Genomic DNA, 25,685 nt, shown 5'->3' with positions numbered 1-25,685 from the left:
GGTGGAGGAGCTCTGGAGTGAGCATTCAGCCGTTCAGTGGAAGGTGAATGTAGTTCTCAGCAGAACTTCATGGGAGAGATTTTATGAAAGTATAAAGCCACAGAGGTTGCAGAGATTTATTACATTCTCCACTTCTGGCAATGACTTACATATTCATTATTTACAACTGTCTAATAATCAGTGCCCCAGCTGCTACATCTTGGTGTATCCCCAGGATCCACAGCAGTGGTGGAGGCAGTCAGCTATCTCCAAGCTACATTATCTGTGGTAGCCCCAGCCTACTTTTGGGATCTTGCTGCGTGATGGCACTATCCCCTTTGGCTTGAGGCTGGGGCTGATTTGGTCACAGAAGAGGGAAGTCAGATGGCTAGGCACAGAGTCTCCTGGGTGGAAGGCCCCAGGCTATGCACCAGCTTCTTCTCTTTCCTAAAGGGTGCTCAAGGCCCCTTCCTTATTGAGGTAGAGGGGTAGCTGAAGGGACTGAAAAGTCTCTAATTAAAAATAACTGAACAGTGAAGGTTGGGTGTGGGGGGGAGGGTGGAGAAAGTGAAAGCAGTGAACAAATAACACAGGCTGTCACAACATTCAGTTCAAAAAGTTAAAAAAAAGATCAAGGGTGGGATCCTCTGGTCCCACCAAAGGCTCTGGTCCCTCCATGGCTGCTTCCCCAGTGGTGGGACAGGGAAGCCACACAAAATGCCATAAACAATGAGACCAGAAGATTCAGCTGCCTCTGGAAAACGTGACTTGGGGGCTGGTAGAAGAAATCACACCATAGATTTTTGTCCAGACAATATATACTTAAGTAATGATCAGTGTTTTTAGCTCATTGCTTGAATAACCTGGTTTTAATCAGCTGGAAATGACTAAGGAACTACATAGGACTGTCATTTACCAGTAATATGGTGCACAGTAGTCAATCTTAGTAAATTTAAGAAAAAACACTTCTAAAATGGTGCTTTTAATGTCCTTGCACCTAAAATTAAACTCAAATGCCTCTTATAATTCAGATCAGAAACTCCAAAGTGTGTTATGAAGACTGCCTGGATCATAAATTTTGCAAGTTGAATTTGGCTAGGATAAGCATGAGATGTTTCACTTCAGATAAATGACCCACCAGGGAGCTTTTATCAAGCAAAGTTTATTTCAGAATACAGTTAACATATAGCAATAGCGTTTACCAATTACAAACAAGAAAAAAACCCCATTATATTGTATAAACCTTAACTATATGAAATGTTCCAACCAAACCTCTTTAAAAACATACCCTTGCCACAGGTTTGCACAGAAAATATAAATGCTTACATGATGCTGAAACTTAGTCCTTTATATGGGGAAATTGAAACTTTGACTTCCCAACAGCTCTCGAGGTAGAGATAATACCACTGCTGGCGTCTAGCTTTAAGCAGCAGCAAAAGTACTATTAAGCAGGCAGAATGTGATTTTAAAAAAAAAGCTGAGATTTTCCCAAAAAAACCAAGTCCCCAATTTGCAGGAAAACAGGAGTAACTCGCACTGTTTTTTAGCCAGATTACCAGAACAAATCTGACACTGAGCAATGCAGAGCACCTCAGCATGATTCACTCTGGAAAGAATGGAGTGGGGCCTATTACTGCCTGTGAGGCTGGCAGCACAGCACTGGGCAGGCTACTGCACGCGCACCAAACTGTTAGTGCGGAGATCAAAATATGTGCAGTGGCCTTGCACTTTGACCTCCAGATCACTGCCTTGCAACCCCCCCTTCCCTATTGCTGGCCTTGCAGAGCCCTCCCCCAACGAATCACTGGCTTCACAGACAAGCCCCAATGCATTCCACCTTGCGCCAATTTCCCAATCCTCCGGCAATGCTAATCTCTTCTCCCCACCCTCTGAATGACTAGTCCCAACCCTCCTCCTGCCCCCTCACTCCCATGGCCAGCGCCAACCCCACCATCTTTCCTCTCTCTGCCAGCAGTCCTATTAGAGTGTGGCAGGCCCGCTAATTAAATGTAAATCCCGATTTCTATATGGTAATCAGCTCCACACCGATTTCCAACATGGAACGGATTACTGTGGAAATCTGAGCCGTGAAAACCGTGATGCCCAGTAGGAAGCCCGTGAAACAGCCCCCGCTGATGTCTCCCGGCCCACCTGAGCAGCACAGCAGGTTTGGAGAATCACCCCCAATGTTTCATAAAGGCATACTAGCATTGCACTCCTCAAATAAACTAGCAACAGTTAATAGCTTGATCCAGAGGGATAACCAGTTTTGTGGACAGAACAAGTTTATACCCCTGGTTTTTTCAAAAGTAAAAAAAATTGTGGAAATTTCCTTAAGCTTGATGCAATTCCTCGATCTTGTGTTAGTATGATTGCTTTGGAAAGAAAAGCTAGTCCACCTTAGTGGAAACTCTAAGCCCTATCTTTTGGTGAGAAAGGCCTAATTTTTCTCACTTTGTAGCTCTGGGTTTCTGCTGGCAATAATCAGATCCTGGTCCCATGCCACTGCCCAAACCTCAGCCTTCAATTTCATTAACTGCTTGCTTCAGGTCTTCAATAATGATATCTACATCCTCTTTTGATGTTGTCCGCCCCACACTCAAACGCACTGCATTTATTGCCACATCAGGTTGAATGCCACTATTCAGTAAAATAGGTGAGGGCCTGGAAAAGCAAGATTAATTGTTATAGGAGGACACAAGATGAGGAGAGAAAATAAATTGCATTCAGTCCATCAATTCTACTCCTTTCAGAGCTTGGATTCATCACTACTCATTGAATACCAGCATGAAGTTTTATACAAATAATTCCTGCCAGGAACATTTGCATAGTTGAATACAAACTGCAGATATGGTGGCAAGTAGTTATACTGTTATAGCCCGAAACTCAATTCCTGCTTTGACAAGTCATGGAACTGAATTCTGTAACTTTCAGAATTCAAGGGAAAAATGCTGCTGGGTTGTCCAAAGCTAACCAGTTTACTAATACCTTACAAAAGGTATTAGTCTGCTCAGTCTGGCCTATTCCTGTCCAATAGGAAGTCAAAACTATAATGTCTACCTATGTTCATGGCTTCATTGTTCAGTCTAGACTGCTTGATTTCTGAAAGTATCCAAGCAGCATGGCAGCAGCTGGAAAGATTTAATTCTGTCTGTATTTAACCCTGCAATCGCCAATCCCAATTCCTGACCACATATTATTCCAGCTACTCTCTGTAGAGGTTTCACCAACATGCTATTTGTTGTTTGTCTGAGAGCTGTCATCCATTTCTCTGGAGCAAATTCACTCTGCTATCTCTGGACTTTCCTGAAGTTCCTTCATTCAGTTTTTGTATGACCAGATTTGCTGCAATTAGGAACAAAGGAACCAACTTTGGCCCCATCTAGAAAAGTTACATTAGAGGCCATGCAGCCCATTGTGTCTGCAAAAAGAAAAAACCACAAACTAGTCGCTCATTTTAAATCCTACTTTCCAGCATCTACTCTGTAGCTTGCAAGTTACAGCACTTCAGGTGCAGGTCCAGATACCGTTAAAATATTTGAGCATTTCGGCCCAAACCAAAAACTTATCCCATCTAAAAAAAAAATTACATACATCACTAATTTACCCCTTCTCTGGAACATGGCTCAACATCAGTTTCTGGTACTGTATTTCATTCACTACTTGGGTTTGGCTACCACTGTACTGTATTCTAAGGATACTTAAGTCCCTTACATGTTTCACAGATACTGCACTGAATGATGTGGGGAATACAGACAAATATGGGAAAGGATAAAGTTTAAATGGACATTTATTTTTCATTTTAAATAAAAAAATTGACCAGCAGCAACCTGGCCTACTTTCAAAGACTCAAATCTATTCTTTGTACAACACTGGTTGCTTTCACATGCAATGAATGGCTGTGTGCACACCCCTTCAATCTCCCATATCAGAGAGAGAACTAAGGCAGAGTAGCAATATCTGTCACCAGCACAGAAGGGACAGTGGGCAGACGCTATCAAATGCCAGTGGGTCATAGTACCAAAAATATAAAGCGGCCTCTAACTAAACAGCAACAGTGCCATAGTTTTAAATTATTCCCCATTAATATTTACTTCAAATCAAGCAGCAAGTACATAAAATGCAAAATGTGAAACAGATTACAGACTCAGGCACTGATCTTTCTAGGCTGTTGGTAGTTTTAATTGGCAGCATTCCTATTTAGAAAAAAATATACAAAATCCCACAATTGTATCTCTCCTTCTTAAACATTCAATTTCACCCCTGATAATTAAAAGCATGGGCTGCCTAGGAGAGTGGGTCAGCATAATGTCTCTGAACATTATTCTGAAACCTATTCCAGAATCACAGGAGTCAGCTTGGGACCTCTTACCTATTGCTGTGGCCCGAATGGCAGGCAGCTCCCACGCCAGCCAGCAACTTTCGACAGTGCTGCAGCACCTTGTAACCTGCACACAATCAAACAGTTATTGTGGTGTAGCACACAATGGTGATTTAAGCATTCCTAACCCTGTACTTTTGGGTGTTTATTAATAATATTACTACACGCCTGATTCAATGAGTGTAAGACAATAGCTTTGTCAGTACCTTGCAGGTTAGGCCCTAGAATAGACATGTTGCAGGTATTTGGCAATATTTCTGAGCCCGAAAAGTGGCTATTGAAATGGACTCTGTCCTGCCCAAATGCAATCTGCAATAAGAATAGAAAAAAAATCAAATTAGTTTCTTGGGGGTATAAAATTTACTCAATTATATAATACACAGCAACCACATTAATGGATTCAGCAATAATGCTGAGTCAACTTTCTCTGATGAAACATTCACTCCCTCTAGCACGGATGTTCTGTAGCAGTGTGTACTACCTGCAAGATGCACTTGAGCAATTTACCAAAAATCCTTGGACAGCACTTTCGAAACCCACAACCACTTCCATCTAGGATGACAAGGGCAGCAGATAACTGGGAACACCACCACCTGGAAGTTCCCCTCCAAGTCACTCACCATCCTGACTTGGAAATATATTGTTGTTCCTGGATTAAAATCCTGGAATTCCCTCTTTAAACACATTGTGGGTCAACCCACAGCACGTGGACTGCAGTGATTCAAGAAATCAGTTCACCACCACCTTCAAGGGCAATTAGGGATGGGCAATAAATGTAGGCCAGCCCGCAATGCCCATGTCCCATGAATGAATTACAAAAATCCCTACAAATGTACAGGTCTAGTGGACTAAGTTCTTCCTGTTGTAACTTGTATCCTACTGTGGTATGCATATCCTGACAACTCAAAGTTACGAAGTATGGGCAGGGCAGGTAGTGACAATCTGTTTATGTACAAAGACTGTCAGTGTACCCTCCAATGCAGGTAGATCTCTCCTTAAACACGGAGATGAAAACTGCAAACAGGGCTCCAGATGTGGTCTTACCAAAGGCTGTACAACTGTAGCAAGGCTTGTTTGTTCTTGTACTGCAGTCGTCTTATAATAAGAGTAAATGGCCCAACTTGTTTGCTGTACCATTTGATTCTATGTGTCACATGTATTGGTAAACAGTGAAAAGTATTGTTTCTTACGCATAAAGCATGCCATTCATAGAGAAGGAAAGGAGAGAGCAGAATATAGTGTTACAGTCATAGCTAGGATGTAGAGAATGATCAACTTAATGCGAGGTAGGTCCATTCAAAAGTCTGAAGGCAGCAGGAAGTAAGACGCTTCTTGAGTCAGATGATATGTGACCTCAGACTTTTGTATCTTTTTCCTGACAGAAAGTGATGGAAGAGAGAGAGAATGTCCGGGGTGCATGTGGTCCTTAATCATGCTGGCTGCTGTTCTGAAGCAGCGGAGAGTGTAGAAATCCCTCTAAACAGTAACACACAGTTCAAGCATGACATTGGACAAACTGACGCTAAGGTAATTTCACGTATTCAGATCACTTTGTACATTTTCACCTCTTCTTTTCCAGTGGTACCTATTCTAGCTGGGCTGACATTCCAGGGTGACAGCAGTGCTTGGAATTACACCCAAGTGGATTGCAAGGCCAATCAGTGAATGTCATCAGATTACTTAATCAATCATATCCTGGCTTTATCCTCTACTGAAGTTCACCTAAGTGCAATTTTCCATTTGCAATCATTGTATAACAATTAAGGGCACCCTGGATAATATTACTCCCAGCTCCCCTCTTTAACCTAGTTATAGCACCTCAATTGTGGCCAGTTCAGAGGATTCAAAGCAGGTCCTATTGGTCTATAATGGTTTAGTGCTGCATTGAGTGGTACTCGACACACAAATATCTGGATACCTGTGCTAATTTTTTTTACAATTGCATCACAGTCACTAAATTATTGTGCAGTCACTTCATTGCAGTAGAACTCATGCAAAAAATATCACCATGGATGTTCTGTGGGTTGTACGGAGCTGTTGGCTAATCATTGTAATCGATCCTTTTATCAATTAGAGTATAACACCTCCAAAGGTAGGGTGAAGAAAACCTCCATTATTGGGAACCACTGGTCCAAAGTCACTTGGTCCTCAACACATTACACATACTACATGCATGGTTCAAATTACTCCAATATTGTACCCTAAAATATTATTTCATGACTATTAAACATTCACACATACCAACAGTTTATTTTCCAGGTAATCCCTCACTTCTTTCATGTGTTTGGCATACACCTCCAGCTCCCTGACCACCAGCTCAGCAGCCTGAAGAAAGAAGTCAGTAAAATGCATTTGAAGTCCATCTGCCATTAACCATTATTTTATTTTGCAAATAAACAGCAGCTTGTTAGCATAAGGATTATTTACCATATAAACAGTTTGAACTTACTCAGTATGCAATGAAGAGTTCCAACTTATTCAGCAGAAGAGATACTTAATGTTCAGAATTTGGTATATTTAAGATAATAACCTTTGATGAAGTAATGGAGGGGCTAGATAAGGGCAAGTCTTCAAAATCTTGAAAGGTTTTGAGAATAAATGAGAAACTAGTTCCAGTGGCAGAAAGAAAAGCAAGCAGAGGATACTATTTTAAGCTGATTGGCATAAGAACCCGAGGTGATTCAAGGACAAGATAATTATTCAACAAGTTCATGGCCTGAATGGGTAGGGGAAGTAGACTCACTGCTAACTTTCAAAAGGGAAATGAAAAAAATTGAAGAAATTATGGAGCTACAAAAGAAAGAACAGGGAAGTGGGGATAATCCGATGGCTCTTTTAAAAGTTGACAAAAGCACAATAGGCTGAATAGTGCCCTTCTGTGTTGCATAATTCTACGATTCACTGAGGAAAGTGCTTCAATCCATCCAACTCACTGTCACTCAGATCATGTCAGATCAGCAACTGACTGTTTTCTTATTCTAAGAATATATTTTTTCCTGATTCAGAAGTTGACCTGATTCCCTTTAATTGCGTTTCCAATTCCCAGTCCATGGGCATCAGTTCATTCACAAACTAGTAAATGCAAGTTTGATTTGACTCACAGCTCCTTTAGTAATCACTTTATCTCCCCCATTCTATTTTTACACAAAATATCCCTGCAGTCCATCAATTCCCTTCATGAATCTAAACCTTAGAATTACTCATTTTGTTTCTTCAAGGCTCACGATGCAAAATTCTTTAATCCTCTCAATTCTTTACATTCCTGGTGACTTTACCAACAAGCACTTATAATACCACACACAGCTCACCCATACTTCCCAAAAGGACTAGCAATACTTGGATTTATTCCTGTTCATTGGCCGGGGCATTGACTTTAAAAATTAGCAAGTCACGCTGCAGCTTTACTGAATCTTAGTTAGGCTGCACTTGGAACACTGTTAAATTCTGGTCGCCACACAACCAGAAGGATGTGGCGGTTTTGGAGAGGGTACAGAAAAGATTTATCAGGATGTTACCTGTTATGGAGGGCATTAGCTATGAGGAGGTCGGAGAAACTTGGTTTGTTCTCACTGGAACGAAGAAGGGTGACCTGATAGAAGTCTACAAGATTATGAAGGGCATGGACAAAGTGGATAGTCAGAAGCTTTTTCCCCAGTGTGCAAGAGTCAATTACTAGGGGGCATAAGTTTAAGGGGTGAGGGGTAAGGTTAAAAGGAAATGTACAAGCACAGGTTTTTCCTTTTAAAAAGAGGATGATAAGTGCCTGGAACTTGCTGGCAGGGAGGTAGTGGAAGTAGATTGGTAGTGACTTTTAAAGGGGTGTCTGGACAAATACATGACTTGGGTGGGAATAGAGGGATATGGTCCCCAGAAGGGTAGGGGGTTTTTAATTCAGTCGGGCAGCATGAGTTGGCGCAGGCTTGGAGGGCCAAAGAGCCTGTTCGGGTGCTGTAATTTTCTTTGTTATATTTCAGTTAGTGGTTCAAATATATGACTGCATTTCAAAGAGGAGAGTGAAAAACTTGCTGTGTCATTAAAGTATTGGTGAGGTGAATACAGACAGAACTATAAAAAGATAATTGCTGCCAGTTTTACCATGACTGCAATGAATTAGCTCATCTCAACATAAGCAAGATTTAGCCTGCAGAATGGGAGCTGCAGAGGGCTGTTTCAGAAAAAAATCCTGCTGAGCTAACACAGTTGATGCCTAATCCATATCATATGCAAGAAGTCTCACAACACCAGGTTAAGGTCCAACAGGTTTATTTGGTAGCATGAGCTTTGAGTGTTGCTGCTCCTTCAAATAAACTTGTTGGACCTTAACCAGGTGCAATGCCTGCATCTCCACATCATCCATATCATACAGTCAGGACAAAACTTAACAATTGCTATTCACCTTTCCAAGTCCTGCGATCATTGGTGTGTTTTCTGTGCTGTAAAGAGATGGCAATACAAACAGGGAGATTAAGTTTTGGACCTACAAATTTATATATTCACTAAAACATGTACAGTCAGTTCTAAATCAGTTCCAATAGCCCGATTAAACCTAACTTAGATGAAAGTCTACCCAGCGGAGATCAGACAGATCTTCTTATTCCAGTTAAATTGTTGGGTGAGAAATGGGCAATAGTGAATTAACTGTCCGATTTAGACCTCATGTGATTTTGTATGCAATTAGCTTAACCAAAGAAGAAAACCACACAAGGTATCAAACAGAGTATTTGATTCTGTTTTTGGTCTGGCAATAAAAAAAAAAAATTTACGTTCTTCCCACAGTTAAAAACCGAAAAGTGTTCCTTTGGACCTTTGGTACCTAAGCAGTCCATTCAGCTTCTCAAACCTGTTGCCCAGTTCAAGCAGACACTGATTAGTAATTCCATTTACCTTGTTTGGTTCCATATACACTGATTTTGCTAAGTAAGGGTATCAATCGGTTTTGAAATTCAATTGAGTCCTGGTTTCACTTTTTAAAAGGGGAGTTCCAGAATTCCATGACCCTTTTGTGAAAAACGTGTCTGGACTTCACCCACAAATTGCCTAGCTCTGGTTCTAATGTTTATGCCTACATGTTCTGGACTCCCCTAGCAGGTGCAAAATTTTCTTTTATCCTATTAAAACTTGTAATTGCAAACACATTGCCTAGGTCACCCCTTAATCTGCTATACTCAAGGGAATATAAACCTAGCTTTTACAAACTGTCCCTTCATAAATGTAACTCTTAGAATCAGAATCCCTACAGTGCAGGCCGCCGCCATTTGGCCCTTCAAGCCTGTAACGACAACAATTCCACCCAGGCCCTATCCCCTTAACCCCATGTAATTAGCCTGCTAATCTCCGAGGGGCAATTTAGCATGGACAAATCAGCCTAACTTTTTATATCTTTGGACTGTGGAAGGAAATCAGAGCACCTAGTGCTGTGAGAAGCAGTGCTGACATCCACACCACCCTATTTTAGCCATTGTCTCATTCTGGCAAATTTGTGCTATACTGTCTCCAAGGTACATTAAGCGTGATGGCCAGAAGAGAAGGTAGAATCAGAACCAAAAATCAATCACTGGGGCCATCCATACAGAGTCACAGTAATGACATAGGACGGACATCATGGTCGTGAAATATGGTCAGTTCTCAGAAAGGGTATGAGTACACTGCATCACAATAACAAAAATGTTGCTTCTTCAGATACTTGGGGCTCCTCCTATTATTTGACTAGTGGAAGAAAGGAGATATTAAATGGTCTCTCCGAGCAGCAACAAATTGGAAAACATTTCAGCTGCTTTAAGTTGAAGAGGGAAAAAACACTAGGTGACAAGCAACAGAGTAAAAGAGAAAACTGGAGCTGGGTGAAGGTAATAACTTTAAAATCATGGGGCAAAAACAGGTGATAGTGAAAATCGAGAAAGGAGCACTTGAAATTCCATCTCTATAGCACTCTTGTGTATGAAGGAAGTTTGTGATGGCTTTTGGGATAGTCAGCTACACACAATGCGTGCCGAGGAAACAAAGCCATCTACTGTCTGGGGCAAGGCGTGTCTGCATATCTGTAGGGGAAAAACCCTCTTTGACCAAATCTTATGTTAGCATTCCCAATACCTCCTTCTTGGCCAACAGTTGGTCAATCTTGCCTCCAGAAAATGTCTTGAGCCACTATGCTGAAGGAGCTATATAAATAGAAGCTGTTGATCAGGTGAAATGGAAGTCATGGAGGTTCCTGAATTATGAGTAGGAGAGGGTAGTTGGGAGGAAAAGGGCTGGTATATAACCCAGGAGCAGTTGAGTCAGATGCTGGAGAAGTGATACGAGTGGTCAGGGTTGCTGGGGAAAAGTGGGATGACAAGGACATGGGGGCCAGACTGTCTGAAGAGCTGGAATTAAGGGTGTGGGTCAGTTGAATGACAGTCACAGGAGTAGAGGCAACTATGTGGAAGGCCTTAATTTCAGACACACAAAAAAAAAGAACTCTTTAAGAGATCAGTGTGAGGATGAGGATATTTAGAAAAGGTTTATGATTAAGCAAGAGAAGTTTGAAGTTCATAGCAACCAAGAGTCAAATGTTGTTTTGATTAAATAGAATGAACTTTGAATGCAGCTTTAGTTTGTTCAAGCAGATAGCGGTGGATAGCCAGGTCAATGGAACACGATTGATCTTATTCTTTGCTTTCACTCCATAACCCCAAAACTTGAGATTGAAGCTATAAATCTTATTTCATCAAAATTACAATGTTAAACTCAGTGGAAACCATCATTCAAGGATAATCCAGGGTTAAAAAGATCTAATTCCTCTGCATTTTCCAGTTAACCTACCCTGGTCTGTATTTTCTTTCTTGGCCTCCACCAAAGAACATTGGGTAAAAAGGCGTGTTCATGCCTGGCCCTCTTGCATACAAAGCTCCAATCCGTGGGCCATAAAACTGTGTGGGTGACAGAAATACAATAAAATTAATGCCAACCAAAAAACCGGTTCTGAAATCAGGTAGCACTCGCTCTTCATTTTCATGGTCATTACATTTTGTTTCCTATCCAAATTTCAAGGAATTTGAGATGACTAAATTGCACCAGTGTTTTAAATACAAGACTTCATCATAAATATCTGCTGCACATAGCCAGCAGCTAACCACCACCATGCTCTGCATTAAACCAGTGGTCTATCAGTTGTAACAAAATATCTAAGATTGAGAAATAATTGAATTACTGAAGTTCTGGATCTGTGTACACAAATTATACTGTGAATTGCTTGTAGGCCATTTACTGAGCAGATTCAATTTGTTCATCAGAGAAGCAACACATTAGGGTATTCAGGGAGACTTGGAGCTGTGCAAGAGCAAAGAGTTGAAATCTCACGTACACAATTTACTAAAGGTTACTGGACAGGTACAAAAGGTAGACAGAGAGAGAGAGAGAGAGAGAGAGAGGGAGAGGGAGATGTGCAAACTGACGAACTTTATTTGCACAGTGTTACCACCCCAGTTGATGTTAATACTGGACAAGTCAATCCCAACAGAACTTGACTGATCCTAACTTTCTAGAAACTGTGGAAGCAAGTCACTGAACAAGTTCACAGGAGTTTCCTGATGAACTTTAAACATTCATTGAAAAAGGAAAAAGAACTGCTTTACACTAGACGAAGAGATGGAAAGATTTCAGTACAAACACAAGTAAAATTCACACTATTCCTTTTATCCCAAAACTACCCATACAGACAAAAAACTAGTGAAGAATTATCAAGACTTCTTCCTTGGGCTGGCCCAGATGCAAAAAGTTTACTTCCAGCACATTCACTTGATGCTTTTTTCCCTAGCTGGTATTTCTCCTTGCGATACCAAAGCTGCACTATTATTTCAACAGCAGAGCAAATATACGGATTCCTAAACTCTATGCCCCAGCAGCCTTGCAGAATTTCTTTTCAGAGAATTTAGAACTCTGGTCTTCCCTCTCTTGACATACACACTCTGAACTTGTTTTGTCTTTTCCTCAGTATCACTGAACCCCTGTTGCATCAGCAGTCTTGGTCAGATTTCATCTGGTCTACTGTGTTCTGTATTGAACACCAAAACATCAAGAATGTTGGTGGCTTTGGAGACAGTACGGGACAGGTTACAAAATTTTTGGTTTGTGTTCCCTGAATTTAAAAAGGTTGAAAAGGTGTTCTAAAGGATATGTTTAAACCTATAAAGGGATTGTATATGTTAGAGAGAATTATTTGATCTGGTATGGGAAATCCAGAACAATGGAACTAATCTGTAAATTAATGCTTGGCCATTTGGGATTGAAACCAGGAATCACTCTTTCATATAAAGGATAGTGGAAATCTGAATTTTCTCTCCTAGACTGTGTAAGTTGGAGGACAAATGATGTTTACAAGATGAAAATCAATAAGAATTTTGTTGGGCAAGGACATCAAGAGAACTAGAATCATTATGAATCAGACCAGAATCACTGGAGTTTTTAGAAATACTTTCACAGCATGTGATTGTCACTGGCTAGGCCAGCATTTATTGCCTATTCCCAATTGCCCTTGAGATCATGGTGATGAGCTATCTTGTCAAGCCACTGCAGTCCACATGGTAGGTACACCCATGGTGCTGTCAGGGAGGGAGTTGCAGGACTTTGACCTAGCATTGAAGAAACAGTAATACATTTCCAATTTAGGAAGGTTGAGTGGCTTGGAGGGGAACTTGCAGGCGGTGTTCCCACATGTTTGCTGCCCTTCTAGATGAAAGAAGTCATGAATTTAGAAGGTGCTGCCTCAGGAGCCTTGGGTGATAAAAAAATGGAATTGCAATGCCAGAGGGAAGCTGTAAGTTGACTGACAAGTAGTGTAGCTTTGTTTCTCCTTCTCCAAAGTTAGGAAGTTATCTAAGGAGCTGGGAAATTAAAATTTATTTTTTAATAAAAGGGTTAAGTAAAGCTTTTCAATTAACCTTCCTGTCATTAAGTGACAGCAGGAGAAAGGGAGTAGCGAGTGAGTCGTCCCCCCACCCCCCCGCTCAAGTTCTATTACCTAATAGATAGAGGAATGGTAATTTAGCTCCAACCACTGAAGTGCACATCCTAGTCGACGAGGGAACTCCAGGACATTTCCTATGTCCTGGATAACCATACGGAAGTGTGATTAACAGCAAGTTGAGGTCTGGGTTTCATGCCTTGAGCAGCGGCTGACATCACTGCAATGCATCTGTGAGGTTGGGAGCTTTGTGGATGGCACGTTTATAGAATGTGGTCACCCTGCAAATTAAGGGTACACAGGGAGAGCTAGAATGGGTGATCACCAATTAGTGACATAGAAATAGGCAGGTGGTGCAGGAGTCCTTCGGGTGCAGCTTACTTAGGCCAGAATACTGATGGAAGTGACGGTCAATCTATGACTGCAGCCTCAATCCATGGCGTGTGGCCCTGCAGTCAAAACTGGGAGCTAGGTAGCAAACAAGCAAGAATCTCAAAAGTAGTAATCTCCGGATTATTCCTGGTCCTGCCCCTAAGTGAATATAGAAGTAGGAAGATACAGCAGATTAAATGCATGGCTGGACAGATGGTGTAGGAAGGAGGGCTTTTAATTTTTGGGAAATTGGGATCAATTCTGTCAGAGATATGACTAGGACAGGCTGTACCTAAACATGGCTGGAATCAATTTCCATGCAGGTTGATTTGCTAGTGTTTTTGGAGAGGGTTTAAAGTAACCAGGCATTGGTGTGGGAACCAGGAGATACTCAAGAAGAATTTCAAAAGTGTCAAGAGTATCGGGAAAGGCAGATAGTACTACAAGAGAAAATAGTAAGGCGAGATGTTTTCTGCATAAAAGGGAAATTAATAAAGTCTAAATTATGGTTACACTACATGCATAGAATCATAGAAACCCTAGAGTGCAGAAAGAGGCCACTTGACCCATTGAGTCTGAACCAACCACAATCCTACCCAGGCCCTACCCTCACATCCCTACGTATTTACCTGCTAACCCCTCTAACCCACACATCTCAGGACACTAAGGGTCAATTTTAGCATGGCCAATCAACCTAACCCATACATCTTTGGGCTGTGGGAGGAAACCAGAGCACCAAACCAAACACGAGGAGAACATGCAAACTCCACAGAGTGACCCAAGCCAGGAATTGAATCCAGATCCCTGGAGTTATGAAGCAGCAGTGATAACCGTGCTGCCTCATGTGAATGCACAGAGTGTAGGAAATAAGATTGAGTTGCAAAATCAGATAAACACAGAAATAACAGGTGTAGACAAAGAACGGTAAGACTGGGTAATAAATATTCCTGGATACAAGGTGTTCCAGAAAAATAAGGAAGGGAGGAGGAGTGGTGATATTGATTAAGGAGAACTTTGCAGTGCTGGGCCAGAGGAGACAAGGACAGAATCTATTTGGCTCGAGCAAAAGAAACAAAAGAAAATATGATTATATTGCTTGCTATAGGCCACCAACTACTGGGAAAGATGTGGATGAACAAAGTTACAAGAAAATTACAAAAAGAAGAACTATGGAATAATTAATCATGGGGAGCTTTAATTGGCTGAATATAGACTAGGATAGTGAGGGACAGAGGAACAAGAGTTCCTAACGTCTGCAGCATAAACAGAGTTAAGATACATGAAGTGACTGAGTGGCAGTATAAGCTCATGGGATGGAAATGCTTACTCCTTGTCCAATGTTATTGTTCACAAATCTAATTCACCAACTAGTGAAAACAGCTAAGCTAAGAAGGGTGTTCTACCTTGTGTCCTACAATTGAGAGATAATCCACACCAAGATCCTCCACGTCTACTCGCAATTTGCCGATACCCTGCGCTGCATCTGTGTGCACCAAAATCCTGGGTGTTGCTCCGTTTCTTTGCTGAGAGAGAGCCTTCACTTGCCGGCAGATCTCTGCAATTGGCTATAATTGAGCAATTATCATTGAAACTTGTTACTGTGTTGTTGATCAGGGTGTAAATACAAAATTATATACAATTTAAATGGAGCAAGATATTTAGACTCTTTCAACAATATCAGGGAAGGGCTGCTGCACCAAATACAAATGCTATTTAACTACTTGAGAATTAGATCAATTACCAACTCAATTAGGAATAGAGCATGGAAAGTTTAAAGTGTGGCATAAAAGCTATAAGCAGCCAGGAAAACCAGGCAATCTGGATAATGAAGCCCTGTATCAGTTTGCATTTATATTTCTTATTTGTTGGTTTATCTGGACCTGCTGGTTCAGTGGATGGACTTGAACTTTTTCCTTTGGCTCAAAATATTAAAGAAAAATGTATTTGATTTTATACGTGGTTCATAGGACTCTATGAAGCCAAGGAGCTTACTAAAAGTTCAAACACTCCACTTCAAGAACATGACATGTGACAAAAAGGACATTTTAACCAGGAGTACAATAATGTAGTGGTTATGCTACTGGAATTGTAATACAGGGAAAGGGAATTCAAATCCCACCGTGGCCATTTGAAACACTGAATTCATTTTAAAACAAAATCTGAAAATAAAAATAAGCAGTTAAAGTGAAATGAACATAGGAAATTGGAGCAGGAGGCAGCCATTTGGCCCTTTGAGCCTGCTCTGCCATTCACCTGCACAATCTACATATCTCGATGTCTTTAAATATGTAGAAATCTATTCAGCTCTATTTTGAACGTACTCAATGGCAGAAGCTCCACAACAGAGTAGAAAATTCCAAAGACTCATCGCTCTCTGAATGAAAACATTCCTCTTTATATTGGTCTTAAATGGATTTTCTTATTCTGAGATAGTCAGGCCATGTTTCCTGCATGAATCTGTCAGATCATTGTGAAACCCAATTGATTCACAGGGTGGGAATCTTGGCATTGTAACCCAGTCAGGCCCACATGTGACTTCAGTTCCTGACCAACATGGTTAACTCTGCTCTCTGCTAACCAAGCAAGCTACAGTTGTATCAAACCTCTATCAGTAGTCCAAAAATAAAGGCCCACTACCACATTTTCAGGAGAACCGTGCATATTAAATGGTGGCCTTGTCAGACACCCACTTCCTGAGAATGAAACAAAGACATAATTACCATGACAACACCTGTCTCATTGTTAGCGAGCATAACAGAAATAAGACAGGTGGATGGCTTGATAGCAGCCATTAAATCATTTACTTCAACACGGCCGGATGCCTTGGAAACAGGCAAAAGCGTGGATTCTGAAATGGAGAAAAAATAATGGTCCTTTCACTTAAAGGCAAATTTTTATTATAAAATCATTCCATTTGTAACCAGTTGGAAGATTTTTCACTACTTTTCAGCAGCTGCTTTTTCCGCCTACTACAAGATGTATTTTCCTCTACAGGCCACAGACTCCGAAGCACGCTTAACAATATGCTCAAAAATTCTAAACACACCTGCACTCAGTTAAATTTATTTATTGGTGTCACAAGTAGGCTTATATTAACACTGCAATGAGGTTACTGTGAAAATCCCCTAGTCACCATACTCCAGCGCTTGTTCCAGGTACATGGAGGGAGAATTTAGCATAACAAATGCACCTAACCAGCACATCTTTTGGACCGTGGGAGGAATCCAGAGCATCACTTCCACAGACATTTACTCCCTCCAGCATTGATGAGCAGTGGCAGCCGTTTGTACCATCTATGAGATGCACGGCAGGAACTCACCATCGTTCCTTAGGCAACATCTTCCACTCAATATTCCTCTATCATCTAGAAGGAAGGACAGCAGGCACATAGAAGACCAACACCTAGAAGTTCCCCTCCAGTTCACTCACCATCCTGACTTGGAAATATCTTGTCATTTTTTTTGTTGTCACTAGGTTAAAGTGCCTGCATCTACACAACAGGGACAGCAGCAATTCAGGCAGCTGCTCACCACCACCTTTTCAAGGACAGCTATGAATGGGCAATAAATGCTGGCCTAGCCAAAAACACCCACATCCCATAAAATCCATTAAAAAAAAAGTTCCTCTCATGGTTGGGAGTATAGAATGTACTTGGCCTGCCAGAGTTCATTTGGAGAAAATCTGCTCTGATATTCCAAAAATAAAGAAAATACATTTCAGCTGCTCATCTCAGATGGTGTGCTGATAATCATAGTCAAGATGCCAACCATGTAAATGCTTTGTGTATTCTTTACACATTGGTAGAACTTTGATTATTTATTTACATTTGAAGGTATTGTATCATTGGGAGAAAGGCAGAATTTCTCATTTCTAGATGAGAGTACATCAACAAATGCTCACCTGCTTTTCCCTCCTTGACCAGATTGTCTACCACCAGTTGCACTGAATCATGCTCGACATTTGATATAATGATGTGTGGTAATGGCTTAGCAGTAGAATCAGTCCCTGTATTCCCAGCTTGCTGTGCCAGTTGCTGATAATGGTTCCAATAGTACTTGACTGCAGTGTGAAAGACCAAATTGTTCGCCTGGAAAACATGGACCCGTAAGTTTAAGTTGAAACTCCCATATTCTGCATAAATACCTGTGCATGAGACAGTGACAAACTCCAGGAAATTCTTTGAAGAGGCATAGCACGTAGAAGAAAGGAATCTTTCCTTTTTTTTTAATTCAGTGTCTTCATTGAACACACTAAGAATGGCTTCCTTCACTGTATTTTAGCCACTCACTTCACTGCAAAAACATCAACATGACATGGGCTTTGATTGACTCTGTCCAACCAGATTTTTAAAACTGAAAATACAAACATCCTTTCCCCACTCACGTAACATTCCCAATCCCCACCATCAGGCATAAAAGCCTGATAGTGATATAGAAATTTATGCAAACACAGATCACTCTTATGGGATTTTCCACTCTTCCTGCTATTCCCTCCCCATCCCCTCCAAACCATGGGGATGATTCTCCCAGCCTGTTGTGCTGCTATGGCAGTGCATTGTGCCAGGAAACTCAAGTGGAGGCTATGTAGCAGGCATTCTACTGGTCTGCATCTGGCTGCCAGATTTCCAGTGTCATCAGTTCTGCACATGAAATCAGCACAGAATTGAGTAAATTACAAGGGTTAACATATCATTAATGGGCCTGGGACTGAAATCTCCGGGCTCATTAGCCTCTCCCCCCACCCCACAAGGAATGTTTCACTTCAGTGGGGTTTACAACAACTCCCCATTAGTAGGGAACAGGTGGCCCAACCCCCCTGGAGTGAAAAGGGGTGGAGAGACTGTGGCGGTCCCCCAGGTGGTTGGGGTAAAAGGGGTGCCCCCTGGGCATTGCCAGTTTGGCAGTGCAGCTGTTCCCCTCCAGCCAAGGGACAAAGTGGCAATGCCCAGGGCACCTTAATACTGCCCACTGGGCGGAGCCACTGATACTCTGCACTCAGGCTTCATGACAGAAGGAGGAAGGCCAGCAATTGGGGCAGGAAATCGATGCTGACCTGGACACGTTGAGTAGGCCAGCAATCACGTGGTAAGGGGTCTCACAGCCAGCGATTGAGAGGCCAGCAGTGCGGGGCTATTGCACATGCACCGATCAGCATTCCGACAGATCAGCACATGGCCCACTGAGCGCTTTGCTGCTGGCCTCAACTGGGAATAGGCCCCACCCCAGGATTTTTAATGAGATTCATGCTAGAGCATCCTATAACGCACAGAATATGGGAGGTTCATTTTGAAAATCCTTCTGAACAAGCCAGGGCTTTACTCCAGTTTTTAAACTGGATTTTGGCATGTAAAAATTTTTTTGGAAGAATACCACCTCAAGTCAGGTACTGCATGGGGAGATACATAATCTTTTGAATTTGTTTCATTAAAAAAGTCCATGTTTGAAAGTCTTCACACTTTCTCTTGCTCCCCCTCCAGCCTAGGTAGGAGGACTGAAATGAACATCAACCCAACTCTAAACGGCAGTTTAAACTGCACAGAAGTGTCTGTAACCTGTCAGTCACTCAGGAGACTCATCTATCAAAGCTGAATGATGCAGGTTTGCAATGCTGGTCCTTACATTGTATAACAGCCATGGATTTTGTGGTGACAGGGGGCTGAAAGTAGTACAGTGGAGAGTTGCATGGAGTTAGAAGGGTGGATTGCCTCACACATGGGTATATACAACAGGCAATCAAAACTGGAACTTAACTTACATTTCTTTAGATAGAAACCTTCTTACCTCAGTTCCACCAGAGGTAAAAATTATGTCTTCTGATTGACCTCCAACCATTTGAGCCACTTTCTCTCTTGCCCAATCTATCAGCTCTTTGGCTTTTCTACCTAATCATTAGACACAAAGAAAATGGAAGGCAGCATTTGTCTTCAGTCTCACCGAAACAATTATGTCCAAGTCTTTTCCACTTTTAACATTGGAAGAAGGATTGGGCATTTGATGCAGGGACGAAAAAAGTTTGAAGTTTATTTATTAGTATCACAAGTCAGCTTACATTAACACTGCAATGAAGTTACTGGGGAAAATTCCCTAGTCACCACATTCCGGTGCCTGTTTGGGTACTGAGAATTTAGCATGGCCAATGCACCTAATCAGCACATCTTTCAGACTGTGGGAGGAAACCTACACAGACAGCTGGGAATTGAACTTGGGTACTTGGTGCTGAGAGACAGCAGTACTAACCACTGGGCCACCCTAAAAGAAGAGCTTCTTTACAGTTGAAACAGCTCTGAAAAATCACCCTCAGTGCAAGTGATTCAGGTTTTGACCAAATTGTAAGAGAAGCTAATTCCTGCTACAGCATCTTTCAACACAAATGTCAGGTCATGTGATAATTGCAGAAATGCTCTCTGCTTTAAGAGTGCATTGAGACTGTGGCTATCAGTTTGAGGCCAGTAGTTGCAGAATGAGTTCCAGACAGACAGTACATGTTGCCTTTATTTAGGAATTATGTGCAGCATAGTGGGAACATGCATGGAGACCCTTCCCATTAATCAAAAGAGAGAGGTGGGTTCTCCAGTGGCAATGCAGGCAAGCCATAGAAAATGCCACAGACCTCAGTGGGATTGGAAGATCCTGCTGATGGCCAATGGCAAGCTGTCCCTGCTGTAGGGGATTTCTGGAAAATCCTGGCCAATGTCCATGGTAGGGAGGCAGGAAGGGCAGTTAAGAAGTTACATACCTGGTCTATACGAACTGCTGGGGTTTCCCCAGGCCACTTGTATGGCTTCGGTAACAGTCTGGATTACCTCAGCGTCCACAGGCGTTGTTGCATTGTAATCCATGTAAATGCTGTTTCAAATGGAAGATATTATTTTAACTCCCATTTATTTATTTATTCACTTTTCCTATAAAAAGACATAGGACCCAACCCTCACTGGGTGGCTAAAGTTAATTACACCCACAATGTGTCACTATGAAGGAAAAATTATAAATTGACAAAATTTAGTTGATGCAAAAGGTTTTGATGGCTTCCTTTTACATCTATAACCTGCATGCAAACATCTTCCATAGCCAGAAAATAAAGGTCTCATCATTCTCAGAATGACAAGATATGGATTAATTTATATTAAATCAATTATAAAACACACCAGCAGAAAGTGGCACCAACCTAAGGCAATTAGCAAAAGAATAAAAGAGGGGACGTTGAGGGAAACGTTTCTATACAATGTGTGGTTAGGATCTGAAATGCACTACTTGAGAACGGAGGCTGATTCAATCATTGCTTTCCAAAGAGAATTGCATAATTATCTGAGGAAAAAAGTGCAAGGCTATAGGGAAAAAGGCAGAAGTGTGGGGCTAGCTGCTGCTTTTCCAAGAACTGGCATGGATATAATGGGCCAAATTGTGCTGTAACTATTCTGCAGTTCTATGATTATTCAGTGGCACTTTCATCCTAGCCCAGGCTGCAAAGGTATAGGTTTCCTTCTCCTGATACCTATAAATGATCCTTGTGCAAAAAACAGAGAGCCTCAAATCAATTCCCAGTAGGGATATATTCAGAGCCGTTTTCCACTGATCTCTAAGCTTTAATTTCACAGTAGACAGATCTCAAACATAGGAGACGGAAATTGAGTGTAGCAATGGAGAAAGAGCATCCATTCATGTGTGCACCACCTGAAGCCTGCTGTTGCTACATTCAGAGCCATTTTATGGACAGTTTTTGTCAGAGGTGGTTTGCCATTTCCTTCCAAAGTCAGCAGACAGGGTGAGGAGACATGTCTCAGCCAGAATGGAAATCAAACCCATACTGTTGGGTTTTCTTTTGCTGAACCACTCACCATCCATCTAGCCAACTGAACTAATTAGCCCAAGTGGACATTAGAATGGAAAAATGTACAAGATCCTGAGTGTAATTGATAGGTGGTATACTGTGATGGAAGATGTTTCATCTTGTGGGGGAGACAGGATCTAGCCAATACAATTTAAGAATAAGAGCACTTGAGGTGAAGATGTGGATGAGTTTCTTCCCCAGAAAGCAATGGAAGTTGACTCACTGAACTTATCCAAGACGAAGTTAGATCCTTTTTGATTGAGAAGGGAATCAAGGACTGAGAGGCAAATAGGAAAATGGAGTTTAAACCACAACCAGATCAGCTACTATCTTATTGGCGCAAGCTTGAAGGGCCAAATGGCCTAGTCCGGCTCTCAAGTCTGATATTCCTATAAAATCAAATTCCGATGAAGGACCTTAGCAAAACTTTTTATTAGATGCGGTCATGCCTGGAGTATATTTTCTAGTTTACCTTGGGATTCACTGTTTTAATTCAAATACAGTGCATAAGGAGTTAGAAGTGACTGCAGTTTATATTCATGCCCCTTGTCTGCCTCAATGAGAACTACTGGTCAGTTCAGTTTCATCTCTCAACAAAATGCTTTAATGAGGAGCTAAAGCAAGCAACTCAAACAGACTCAAGTGTTTAATTTATTCAAATTATGTGCATAACTAGCCTATCCTCTTACATTTAACTGGCAATTTTCAAATCCACAAACTCTTTGGTAACTGCTCTAATTTCTTGAAATTAAGAATCTAAATGGTGATCATGAAACCATTGTCAATTGCCATTAAAAACCTGGGTCACTAACGTCCTTCACGGAAGGAAATTTGTCATCCTTGCGGGGGTGGGGGGTCTTTCAGGTCAAACCAAATAAACAAACTCAGATTACATTAGGACAAAGAAAAAGGGGGCGGCTCCCCAAAAGTTGGGGGAAACGACCCGAGCAGAAACAAAAAGTACAAAGGAAACTTAAGACACGTCAAATCAAAATGTGATTGTCGGGGTCTATAACACACCTCAGCCCCTGCAGTACTTTTGGCCTATGTAACTCCAGAACCACAGCAATATAGTTAACTCTCAAATGCTTTCCCTAAAGGCTTAGCAGGGGTAATGACAGATGGGCAATAAATGCTGGCTTTGCTAACCACGTTCATCTGCCATAAAAATAATTTTAAAAAAATCATTTTTCGACTGTTCAAATTGAAATGGCCAGTAAGGAACTTTGAGAGACTAGGAAGATGGGTCAGCTCCTCAACAGCAAGAATTCATATAACACTTACCATAAAGCATTCAAAAGGAACTTAATTGAAGCGTTATCAAATAAAATATGACACCAAGCCACCTATGCAACATTAGGACAGATGACCAAGAGCTTAATCAAAGAGGTGGACTTTAAGCAGTATCTTAAAGGAGGAAAGTAAGGAAGAAAGATCAAAAGAATTCCAGAGTTCAGAGCCAATTGAAGGCATTGCTATCAAAGGTAATAGTGACTGAAACCGGGCGTGTTGCAAAAAAAAAGCTCTAGATGGCTCAGTGGAATTATGCCAACAGTAAGGGTTTGATTCCTGATCCGGCCAGAGGACTTGGGACCTGCCTGAGAATGGAAGGCAATGTTAAACCATTATAGCAAGAGAAGAGCTTAGGTTGAAGCATCAGCAGACAATGAGCCAAAGACCTGCTTCTGTGCAAAGTACACGTGAACGGATGAGTTGGTAAGAACATAAAAAAGTTAATGATAAAATATAGTCCAATCTTAGAGATTGTGAGCCACTTGCTTTCCTTATTTTGAGTTAGTGCAGAATAACAATTGTAAATAAGTTACAATAAAGGCAAAATACTGCACATACTGGAAATCTAAAATAAAAACAAGGAGGGCTGGAAATGGTCAGCAGTTCTGGAAGCAGTAAGACAATAACAGTTAACATTGAGTTGAACATTACCCTTCTTCAGAGCAGAAGCGTCGGAAAGAGCTACATTCAACTCGATATTAAATGCTGTTACAATTAAGATGTGAAAAGGGGCTGCCAGTTCACTAACAGCTGCTATCATATTGCACAAAAGCAAAATTATCTCCAAAGTGTTTCCGAAGCTCATACTTACTTGTCAGATACAGCATCAACAGGGCATCCACTAGTTATTGCAGTACAGCAATTCCTCTCCATGGCCTGGCACTTTATAGATAGCACAATTCTCAAAACAAAGCTTTAAAATAAGTAAAATATTAAATTCAAGCATCTGAATGAATCACATCTGACTGACAGAGGGACAGTGTATAAGCCATGAGATTCTAAGAGCTTTGTATCAGAGGCAGTGAAACAACTCTAAAGGGGTTATATGAAAAGCAACACCATCGTTAGCACTGCTGCCTCACCGCTCCAGAGAGTCGGGTTCAATTCCAGCCGTGGGTAACTGCAAGGAGTTTGCATTTTCTCCCCGTATTGATTTTCTCCAGGTGCTCTGGCTTCCTCCCACAGTCCAAAGATGTGCAGGTTAGGTGAATTGACCATGCTAAATTACACCCTGGTATCCCAAGCTGTGTAGGTTAGGCAAAGACCTCAGTTTTGAGGGTCTAACTGTATTGCTGCCAGGTTTCAATGTTCAATTTTTACCCAACATTTTAGTAGAGAAACACAACAGCTGCACATAGACAGGGCAGAACAGTCTCAGGAGACACCATTCTCTCAAATAGTAGAACCATAGGACCCTTACTGTGCAGAAAGAGGGCATCCAGCCCATCAAGTCTGTACCAACTCTGAAAAACAAACATCCCACCCAGGTACTCCCTTCTGCCTTTCCCCATAACCCCATTCATTTACCTTGGCTAATCCACCGAACCTACACATCTCTGGACTGTAGGAGGAAGCCCACACAGACACAAGGAGAAAGTGCCAACTCCATACGGTCACCCATGGCCGGAATCGAACCCGGGTCTCTGGCACTGAGGCAGCAGTGCAAACCATTAACCACAGCATAAAAATATACAATCAAATAAACCAGCTGCCCAGACTATTTATAATTTTTAGTTTTACCTCTGAACTTTTGAAAATTTCACGGTACATGACTGAGAACCAGTCAGGTCAGCAATATAACTATCAATGTGAAGTTGACATGGGTATGGCTCAACTGACTTCACAAGAGGACCTTTTTGGGAAGTCCTGTGATAATAGCTGATCAAAAGTGAGCTTCCATTCGCACAACAACAAAACCAATTGCTGAGAACAGCAAAATCTAGCTAGCTGAACCCTGAATGGCAAAGTCCTTGTGTGCAGAGAACCCCCTTGTTTCTAAAGGAGACTGAGTTTATTTTGCGGTGTGTGTGAGAGCTGGGGATGTTGTGAATGATATTCCCATGTACAGTGAGAGAAATCACAGACACATTTACACCACCTGCTGTTCCCTCCTCATTTTACTCACTTACTGTTCACTGATTATCGTTTATTCTCCCCGGACTGCGGCTGTTGAATCCTGTGAAGATTTTAGCATCTACTCAGCCTGATATTTCCTCCCCCCGGCCGCTAGCCCCTCCCCCCCCGCCCTCGCCGCTGGGACACGCACCGGCGCGGCCTTCGCCCACTTTCCCATTGGAGACTCCCTTCACAGCGCCACCGGCAGCGGAATGGGAGAATTACAGAGAGGCGCCGACTGCGACGGGGGTGGTGGGGTTGGGTGATGAAGAGAATTGGAAGAGGGAAGCATGGAGGAGGATGAAAAAGGGGAGGAAAGGAGGTGGGAGGGGAGAAGAAGGGACGGAGTGAGGGAGAGCAGAGAGAACGGGATGGGGACAAAGGGCGAAGTCGGGAGGAAGAAGAAATAAAGGGGGTGAGAGTGCTGTAATGTGTGGGAGCAGGAGAAGGCAATGATTGGATTACTTCACCTCAGATCTTTTCTTTACAGAAACGCAGAGATGGAGAAAAAACATTTTCTCCTAATTTTCAGCAGCTTTCAGTATCCCTATTTGAAACCATGGTGTGGAGATGCCGCGTTGGAGTGGGGTAAACGCAGTAAGAAGCCTCACAACATCAGTCCAACAGGTTTATTTGGTTTGCTACTTTAACCTGGTGTTGTGAGACCTCTTACAATGAAACCATGGTGTCAGATCTTGTATCTAATTAAAGTTGTTGTGTTTACCTGCCTGCCATTCCCTAAGGATCCACTCACACATATCATTGCTTTCTATATTT

The 25,685-nt window shown here is 41.8% G+C and overlaps 1 protein-coding gene across 2 annotated transcripts; it reads right to left on the bottom strand.

Moving 5' to 3' along the window:
• Positions 1–1,121: 1,121 nt before the first annotated feature.
• On the bottom strand, positions 1,122–25,016 carry scly (selenocysteine lyase). 2 transcript variants are annotated; one of them, XM_080185342.1, is made up of 13 exons: positions 24,923–25,016; positions 23,605–23,706; positions 20,409–20,518; positions 19,454–19,554; positions 17,574–17,760; positions 16,394–16,521; positions 15,077–15,238; positions 11,162–11,268; positions 8,757–8,793; positions 6,602–6,685; positions 4,567–4,669; positions 4,352–4,427; positions 1,122–2,643 (listed from the first exon to the last, which is right to left on the bottom strand). In XM_080185342.1, the coding sequence occupies exons 2-13, from the start codon at positions 23,664–23,666 to the stop codon at positions 2,496–2,498; spliced, it is 1,305 nt and encodes a 434-aa protein (XP_080041468.1). In that variant the 5' UTR covers positions 23,667–23,706; positions 24,923–25,016; the 3' UTR covers positions 1,122–2,495. The 2 variants fall into 2 exon arrangements, with proteins under 2 accessions (XP_080041468.1, XP_080041469.1); XM_080185343.1 differs by having other exon boundaries at positions 24,919–25,010.
• Between the last annotated feature and the right edge of the window lie 669 nt (positions 25,017–25,685).

The sequence above is a fragment of the Carcharhinus amblyrhynchos genome, chromosome 3 (genome assembly GCF_965287045.1).
Source record: "Carcharhinus amblyrhynchos chromosome 3, sCarAmb.v2.hapA, whole genome shotgun sequence".
NCBI classification, from domain to species: domain Eukaryota; kingdom Metazoa; phylum Chordata; class Chondrichthyes; order Carcharhiniformes; family Carcharhinidae; genus Carcharhinus; species Carcharhinus amblyrhynchos.
This window is presented reverse-complemented; position numbering and strand designations above follow the sequence as displayed.